At 39.2% G+C, this 9180-nt stretch overlaps 1 protein-coding gene across 1 annotated transcript; it reads left to right on the top strand.

Moving 5' to 3' along the window:
- The first annotated feature begins 4920 nt into the window (after window positions 1–4920).
- zgc:195282 (uncharacterized protein LOC100192223 homolog) lies at window positions 4921–9069 on the top strand. Its single transcript, XM_043244772.1, has 4 exons — window positions 4921–6021; window positions 7718–7812; window positions 7899–7953; window positions 8033–9069. The coding sequence occupies exons 1-4, from the start codon at window positions 5979–5981 to the stop codon at window positions 8077–8079; spliced, it is 240 nt and encodes a 79-aa protein (XP_043100707.1). The 5' UTR covers window positions 4921–5978; the 3' UTR covers window positions 8080–9069.
- The last annotated feature ends 111 nt before the right edge of the window (window positions 9070–9180 follow it).

Below are 9180 nucleotides of genomic sequence, written 5' to 3'. Positions count from 1 at the left end.
CAGTGCTACAGGATTACAGAATTTCCCCACTACAAGATAACAAACATTTTCCCTTTCGTACAAATAGTGACTGTTTTTAGTACGCCCGTATTTCTATTGTATGATATTTAAATTTGGCCTGCTTAGTGCTCTTTTAATGATTTGAAGAGAAATGCTGCGAATCAAATAATGAATTAATCTCCAAATGTAAAGAATTTCAGACTGAAAAGTTTTCTTTAGCACTTTAGCACTCTTTACTCCTCTTGTTCAACTGTAGTCAACATTTATATTTTTTGTTTTAATTTTTTAAACATGTTTATCTAGTGTGTATTGTCTTTTATGTGTTTTTTAATATTGTTTTTATTTCCATTTCACGTTTTAGTCCATATTTAATTGCATAGTTAAAACTAAAACATATGAAGTAGTTATTTATCTAATTTCTGTTCAATAATAATAATAATAATAATAATTATTATTATTATTATTATTGTTGTTGTTGTTGTTGTTGTTATATTATTATTATTAACATTATCATTATTATTAAATAGGTCCTGCCCATATGGCGTCTATCGTGTTTCTATTGCTCTGGTCTAGTTGGAGCACAGAAGGGAATGCAAACTAGAGAGATGCGCCGCTGAAGGGGAAACGCGTGAATAATTTACAAATGTTAGATGCTTCTCCAATTTATCTTGACAACTCGTGTAAACTGCCTCCATTCACTTAAATATCCCCTGCACTTTTTCGATTTATGTAAACGTTTGATTTGCTTCGCCTGTAGTTGTTAACACGGACCATTCTCTAGGGCTCGTTGGACATTTAAACCCGATCACGCCTCTTGTTGGCCAGCAGCAATACACGGACATGTCCACCAAGACAAAACAAGGATTTTAAGAAATTGACAATAGTGCGTTGTTCACTTTAAAAAAAAAAAAAAAAAAAAAAAAAAAAAAAACTCGATTCTACGCGAACTTCTCTTAGTCTTGTGTTAATGCAATGTGGTCTAGTATCAAATATATGTCGAAGTGCAGTGCTGTGCCCCATGTGATTGAAAGGGGGGCTGCTTCTTAGTCAGTTTTTTTTCTTCAAGAAGTCTTCAATGAGTCACCCAGGAGCTGTGATGAGTGTGTATGTGGGTGTGAGTCCCATTTTCAAATCCCACCTTGTCACAGTTTTTTTTATCTCACTTTCTGTTGAACGCGCTCACATGCTAGTCATATGCTTCCCAGAAAGCATTCTGTGCATGTCCTACTACCTCTTTGCTTCCAAAGAGCAAGATCTTTCACGGTTGCGTTGAAGCGCTCACAGAAGAGATACTAGACTTTTAGTAGGCGTGTTCTGTAGTGATAATTTAAAGATTGGGCGAGAGATGGCAGCAAGAGGGGCTGCTTTGAAAGGAAATATGGGGGAGTGATAGAGAGAGGGATAGGGGGATGGGGAGAGAGAGAGAGGATGGGGTAGGGAGGTGTGTGTGAGAGTGTGTGTAAAGGGATGGGGGGGATCGGTCGATAGGCCCTCTTATTGGTTTGTTCAAATGGTGGGGGAGGGGCACCCAGCATACACCAGCTGTATGAGGAGAGAGAGACAGGAGAAACAAAGGGTGAGATGGCGAAGGGGGGGGCACGGCGTACGTTTCCTCACTAATATTCAAGGATAATTAAAATTCAAGCAGGGCTGATGATTTAAAATGCTGATACGCTCAAATTAAAAATTAACATGCGCTCGGATTCTGATCTAATGCAATATTAAACACGGCGAAAACTTGCTTTTAAGTATACAACTCTTTTATTAACCCTTGATTAATATTTGACAATAGTTTCATGTTTTCGATTGTTACGCCCGTGCCCATTCCCAAGCGCTCTTTCCTTAACCTTGACCAGGCAGATTTTATTCATCAAGAGATCTTTGTAACGCGGCGAAACGCGCACACGCACATAAGCCAGAGGAAGCTGTGCTTTGCATTATTTATTTAAAGGACAAAGGAATTACTGGAACCCTCTAAAACCAGTGTGACTAGTCTCAAAAAAAGAGAGAGGAAGAGAGCTGGGTGAGAATGAGCGAGAGAAAGAAGGGGGGAAAAAACACAGGAAATGAGAGAGGGAGAAGGGAGGAGAGCGGCCGGCCTCCTTGCGTTTAAGCCAAACCAAATCTGAGGGAATTGGCATTGGCTGCTTCGCATGAGAACCGGGAGGAAAAAACTATAAGACAGAAAAAGGTTGAAGAGAAATGCCAAGAATGCAAAGGCAAGAATCAACACATTTAAGAGTCTTTCGTTCTGCTGGCTGACTCGCTCTCCCTTCTGAACGCAATTATAAACTACCACATTTTCACACTGTAAGCCGAGAGCCGGTTTTGATTAAGACGCGTCGACTTGGGTGTTGGTAGTCAGCATTAATTAGTGGAAGACCTGGGTTTAATCACCTCTGCGGGCCTGTAAACATAAAAACGCGTCTACTAAGCCTAAAAGTAAGTTTTAGCGTTGTTTTGAAAAATGGTCCGCTCTGGTATAGCAGCTGGGACGTCTTAAGCTGTCTTTGAGCGGTTAGACATCACCAGTTGGCTGGGGCAGATGAGTTTACTGATTGGGAATCGCTGTGATGTCTTTTGGAGTGGAGATAGTGGGATCCTGGTCTAGGCGTCTTCCCTGTTAACATCAGAGATCGAATGCGTTTGCCAAGTTTCTGGTTCGTCGGGTGTAGATTCGCTGTCTGCTTTCAAGTCTCTTGGCCCATGGATGTCATGCCAAAACATACTGAGACTTACAAACATTATAACACGCACACAGTCATGCATGCATCACACACATGGCAGCTCGTCTCAGGCCTGCGGCTCTGGAACTTAACATGCCACATACTGTTCACATAAACATGCTTTATGACATGTTATTAATGCTTGTCGGTATTGTATGCACTGGGTTTTAAACACAAAGACTCATGAAATCTCTGCAAATATTATTCGTGATCTTCTAGTCAGATTCGCTAACAGGAAGCTGGAATATGATTTTGCAGTTGTTTGAAAGAAGTCTCCTATGCTCAATAAAGATACATTTATATGACCAAAAATGCAGTAAAATGTGAAATTAAATGTAAAATCCAGCCTTTAGCGTCACATGGTCCTTCAGATATCATTCTAAAATGGTGAAAATTCAGCTTTGCCGTCACTCATGATATGTCACAATATTGTTTTATTTACTGTGTTTCTTTAGAGACATAGAACATACAAGAGACAGCATTCAAAAATCTTAATATTGCAAACTTTCGACCTCCGGAGTAACTCTTTGATTTGAAGAAAAGACTCAAACACTCAGCAGTAAGTCACAGAATTGGTTTGAGAGGCTATGATCATTTAAAGAAGTTCACTTGCTTCAATATAACCATCTAGACTGCTCATACTTACTATGCAATAAAGCAAAAAATATATTCTCTATTTATCTGTAGACCTCAAAATTCTTTGTTCATGTTTATTCTCATTTGTATAGTTATGCTATAGATAAGATTAATGCAGTGAAATTAATAAATAGCAAATGTGTAGTAAAACGGTCAGCATTTTGTAATAATATTTCACTGACACCAAACCATCTGACTGACTTTGTCCAACAGATACCACTTTGGGAAGCTTCTTTTAATACTTCATGTTCTCTTTTCATTGGCAATTCACCAACATGTGTAACGTCCATTTTTAGTCCTGAATAAATCTGCTCTGATTAAGATTAGTCTTATGTGTCATATAAATCGGCCTATACTCTGAAGTGCGACTGTTTTCATGTGCATCTGGGCAGCTGTACGCGGTGAGTACTTTCTAAATATGTATTCACATGGCAGAAACTGTCCGCAGTTTGCATGATTAAGAGGGCGACACTCTTACCCCACTTTCCTCTACTCTTATTCTATCCCCTCTCCTCCATTTCTCAGCCAGAAAGAAGAGGATTTAGGCTAGTTTGTCAGAGCCAAACCAAACCAGCATGAAAAAGGACAGAAAGAGAAGCCCTCCCTTCCTCTAACCCTGTTTTGCTCTTCTCTGTGTAGTTTGGCAGTAGACGCTAGTGTGTGTATGTGTGTGTGTGTGTGTGTGTGTGTGTGTGTGTGTGCGGTCTGTGTGAACAAGCGCTCATGTGGACAGGGCTCTGACTCTGCTGTTTGGTGAAGTTCCCAGTTAGGCTTGATGGGAAATGTTTTTTTATCCCTCACTGAATGAAGTTGGTTCAGTATACACAAGACTGTCGAGCAACCATTGGACCAAATGCTGAGACACTTACCTGTGCAACAGAAACACACTTTAGTTAACCCCCCGTGCACTTGTGAGACGTGTCATGTTACAAATTAGAACCACACTGCCTAGCTTGAATGTTTTTTTAAGGCTGCATGCATTTATTTAACCACAAATACAGTGAAATACTACTGCAATGTGCAACAACCCTTTTCTATTTTAATGTTTTAATACATCTTAAAATGTTATTTATTCCTGTCAGCTCAGTGTTCAGCAGTTCAGTCTTTAGCGTCACATTATATTTCAGAAAATATTGATTTGCTGATTCGGTGTTCAAGAAATATTGTTTTAAATTTCTTTTAAGATATATAAATGAATAGAAGTGAATAAAAGTTGATCAAAGTTGTCCTAAGACAAGAAAGCATATTAGTTTTAGGTTTTGGACAACTCTTTGGACAACTCACTCAAAATGTGGATCAAACTCTTTGATGTATAGGAAGTTCAAAAGAACAGCATTTTTTGTTTAATGGCTGCAGACATTTTCAGTTGCCGACAACATATAAAATGAGCTTGAGATATGATGAATGTGTAACAAAAGTGTCTGTCAGCATGCCAACCTCTATTAGGGAACAGCTCGGAAGTCTTCATCCCATGTATTTATAATTTTAATAAATATTTTAATGAGAAAAAATATAGGATAGGACAAAAAGTAGTGAGTGCACATCTAAAAGCTACCCTTTTCGTGACAAATTCATTCACAGACAAAAAGCATGGAACCTGATTTGACAAAATCCATACATTTTCAGTTGAAGCTGACCGTTTACTAAGTTATTTATCATATGTATTAAAGAAATCGCATGCAGGAATTCCACATTGAATTGTTCAGACACCCAGACCATAACAAAGCTCGTCCTATTTAAATGAAGTCTATGTGCTTTCCCTTCCAGCTCACACATTGCGGAGGAGTAGCGTGTATGTGTATAAATCATGCTAAACTGAGGGCAATAGTGCACTGCAGCTCGAGCCAGACTCTTATTCATCCTTTATATCTCAACACACACATACACAAAACACGCTCTCAGTCTCGGCTTCAATGATTCTCCTTCTCACGGCTTTCTGCGCTCATCCAATCAAGCTCCCTTCGGTGATGTCATCGCTCCCTCTGTGTGTGCGGCGCGCAGTTTTGGGTTTCTCCTAAACTCCCGTTCTCCCACACTCGAGCTCTTTAATCTCTCGGGACGGAGAGAAAGAGGATGAAAAAGGGCGAGCGGACAGATCGAGGGGCTGAGAAGCGGCGACCATGACAACCTATGAAATCCGAGCGGCTGACATCTGCGTCGCTCTCGTCCCTCTCAATCTCCTTCTCTGTTGTTTCTCTGACTCGCATCCAGCAAACAAGCCACAAGCGTTCATTTCATAAGCGACTCCGACGAGTCTGATGACCTCACGCGGCCCTCAGCGTCGTCTTTGATTTCAAACCGCAACGACTGACCACAGCAGAAGTGTGAAGAGTTTTTAAAACATCGAGACCGACTTAGGTCCAACCCCGCCATGACAGGCTCATCATATCACAGCACCCACACACGCACTTCTGACCAACATTTTCCTCCTCTCTGTCGCCTGACTGTTCGAGTCGAGCGTATTTTCTTTTGAAAGCATTTCTTGCTTCCTGTCGCTGCACCTCTTGCCACATCCTTTGCTGTACCAAAAGGCTGTCACAGTTGAGACGATCGCATGCATATTTCCTGCGTCTCAACATCTCACGTATCACAAACTGGTAGAGACCTGCTACAACCATGGTGAGCTTCTGTCCTATATGTGGGAAGCCTGTTTATTTTGGTGAGTGGCAACTGGGGTCGGAGGGATAACGCTTTAAAATGCCTAAAACATGCTGATCGAGACGCTTTATGGGGTTATGGAGTTATCAACACCTAAAAAAACGTAAATGTTGAGTGTGGAGCCGCTGCACGTTTCGCGTTTAGCTGCAAAAACATGGTTCGGGTTCTGTTTTTGGCCTAAAAGTGGCCGTTTTGACTTGCCGTTGTGGTATTTCTGTAGTATTTGGATTATGCTGTACCCAAGTTGCGTGTTTGCATATATAGCTCTGTGATAACATCTCGCATTAACTGCAGAGTGTTGTTGAAATAGGTGTTAATGTACTTATCAACACTGAGGAGCATCAGTGTAACGCATTGAGCTGCTGCATGTTTGTGTTTAACTGCAGGACTTCAGATAAGATTCTGTTTTGACTCAAAAGTGGCTATTAATTCAGTTGTATTCAGGTTATGTTGCGCTCTAGTCACGCGTTCTTTTGTGTAGTTGTGCGATAATGCTGTATATTAGCAGCAGAGTGTTGTAGCGGAGAATACTGACTCCATATTAGCTTTAGTTTCTGCCTTTTCGCTAACTTAAACTAACTAGTTGTTGTGTATCTCAATGCCTTTGTGCAACATTAATCAGTCTGCAGTTTCCTAACCGCCATCAGCGCCTCACGACATGAGTCACACGCGCACAGGAAGTGTCTGCCTGTGGCAGGAAGTGGAATAGGCCAGAGCGAGAGACGCTTGACTGTTTCAATTGGCAGGTTAGCAATGCATAAACCTATGGACAGTTGAAGAAAGTTGAGAATTTGGCCAGAAATACCGTGTAGGTGCCAGTCAGCTTTCAGCAGCAAGAGCGAAGAAAAAAACTGCCTCAGTTATTGAGCTAGACTCCAGGCAGTTGTTGGTTCTGCCAGAAAGAGAAAAGCTGACCCAAGATGTTGGTAGGAGGTTCAGCTTCAGTCTGATCCTGGTTCAATCTAGAGGTTTCCGGACCAATGGTTGAGGTCAGGGTTTCAGTAGGAGGGCTCATGCTGGGCCACATGAAAGGGTAATATCTACGTAACTCGAGAATCGAAAGATTGAGGCAACTAAAGTGCGAAATCTATGTTCACATTCTTGTTTTCTTCATTAAAAGTGTGATTAAAACTAATTTAATTGTTTTATATTATTATATATTTATTTATTATTTATTTTATTATTATATATAATTATTATTATTATTACAGAAAACTATTTTGACCCATCCCTCAATATGTAAAAAAAAAAAGTGTGTTTACGTGCAGTATTATTACATATTCAATATGCCTGAGGCAAATCTGCAGAAACACAAATAGCCTTTATAACAATACTTACAAACAGAGGTACGTTTAAATCATTTCATTTCCGAGTATGAAATTGGTGTCACATGGATAGTTTGGAACGACTTGAGTAATTATTTATTGGGTGAGCTATCCCTTTAAAATATGACGAGACAGAAAAGTCAGTATTGTGTTCAACAGTACAAGCATAATAACGGGTTTTCCCCTCACAATTCTGAGAAGTTGCAAGAAATGAGCTATTTATTTGATTCTGCGGTTTCCATACCAAACATAAACCATTGCATACAACTATCTCCTGATTTTTAACAGCCCCCTTGACTTATACCAAACTAACCCCAGCTTCAGTAAACACACCTGGCCGATTGCTTAACCTTTGGCCTTTAATCCATACAGGTGAGAAGAAGAGGTCATTGGGACGGGATTATCATCCGTTGTGCTTGAAGTGTCACAGGTGTAAAAGACAGCTAACGGCTGGCCAGCATGCAGAGGTATATGTATAGATATATATGTATATATATGATTACATAGTAATATATGCTATATATGTTGTGACTGTTTTTACATGTGTATGCAGCACGATGAGAAGCCATACTGCACTAACTGCTACATGAGAGATTTTGGTCCCAGAGGTGAGAGCGAATGACTGCATTTATGCAATTTGATTCGATTTTTCTAAATATAATAATCTTTGTTTTTGCTTTTACGCAGGTAGCCGAAAACCCGTCGCCCGGACCTCTAACACAGCGGCTTCTTAAGAGGGGTCTTGCAGTCTTGAAAAACACACAGCATCTGGATCTACAAACAACAATAAAACTACAGTATACGTTTTACACTGCCACACACAGCAAACCACTGTTAGATACCGCCAAGTTGATCTCTCCTTACCACAGAATAAAACACGACTCCACCCTTACGACTCATAAAAATAACCAGAACCTGCCAAAACATCGGCCGTCCACGTTGGCAGTTTTTCAGGGAAATGAGCTACTTCGTGTGTTGAAATCTTTTAAAATCTAAGAAATCGTTTGCTTTAATCTCACCGTTAATGTTGTACAGAGTTTTTCGATTGAGTTGTATTTTATGCTTTAGAATGGGAGACGTGAAATTATAACTATAGTGAATTGAATGTTGGTGTAGAAGGCAGCTATACAAGTATTGTGTGTTTTTGTTTTCAAGACTTCTGTATACCATTAATTAATTGATTAACTTGAAACACTGTGGGATTTTTTTTTTTGTCTGCTTTATTATTGTTTGTTCTTTTCCGGGATTTTGTGGATCAGAGGCAATAAAACAAAGAGTTTTTCGCGAGGCAGCAAATGTATCTACAAAGCGAAAAAGACAATAATTAATCATTGTGTCTTTTTAATTAGAAGCAGAAGCTCGTGTCCCAAACCTCATGGTGCATAAGTGATGGCTTCATCATTTTTTTGTTAATTCAGGAAGAATACATATTTGATTTTACGATTTTATCTGTTTTTTTCTTATTAGTTGATTGAAAGGAAGTGTCACTCAGAGAGCTGCCAGTTAGCGTATTGTTAACACATTGAATAAGAAGAATAATTTAATGTCTCTTATCCTCAAATCCATAAAATAAACTGTAAAAAATTATAATACAATAATTATTATGAATTTTATGGAACACTTTTTTCTCTGTTGAAAACTGCATTTATATAATTGAAGATTTATACCTCAAAGTGTAACTGCCTACAATTGGAATATAAATTATTGTTTTCATCTTGTCTTCATCTTGTTTTCATCTTCATTTTTGTGTGAAATTACAGTTTTTAATGTTGTAATGTTGGATCTTGTAGTATATATATATATATATATATATATATATATATATAGAGAGAGAG

Source organism: Puntigrus tetrazona, chromosome 1, assembly GCF_018831695.1.
Source record: "Puntigrus tetrazona isolate hp1 chromosome 1, ASM1883169v1, whole genome shotgun sequence".
NCBI lineage: Eukaryota > Metazoa > Chordata > Actinopteri > Cypriniformes > Cyprinidae > Puntigrus > Puntigrus tetrazona.
The sequence above is the reverse complement of the archived record's forward strand: the minus strand, read 5'-3'. Positions and strand labels throughout refer to the sequence as shown.

Excerpts from the sequence above, each read along its gene's own strand:
- zgc:195282 (XM_043244772.1), top strand. The coding sequence starts at position 5,979 with ATGGTGAGCTTCTGTCCTATATGTGGGAAGCCTGTTTATTTTG. Across the intron at positions 6,022-7,717 it reads TGGGAAGCCTGTTTATTTTG|GTGAGAAGAAGAGGTCATTG; the intron begins GTGAGTGGCAAC and ends TAATCCATACAG. Across the intron at positions 7,954-8,032 it reads GAGAGATTTTGGTCCCAGAG|GTAGCCGAAAACCCGTCGCC; the intron begins GTGAGAGCGAAT and ends GCTTTTACGCAG.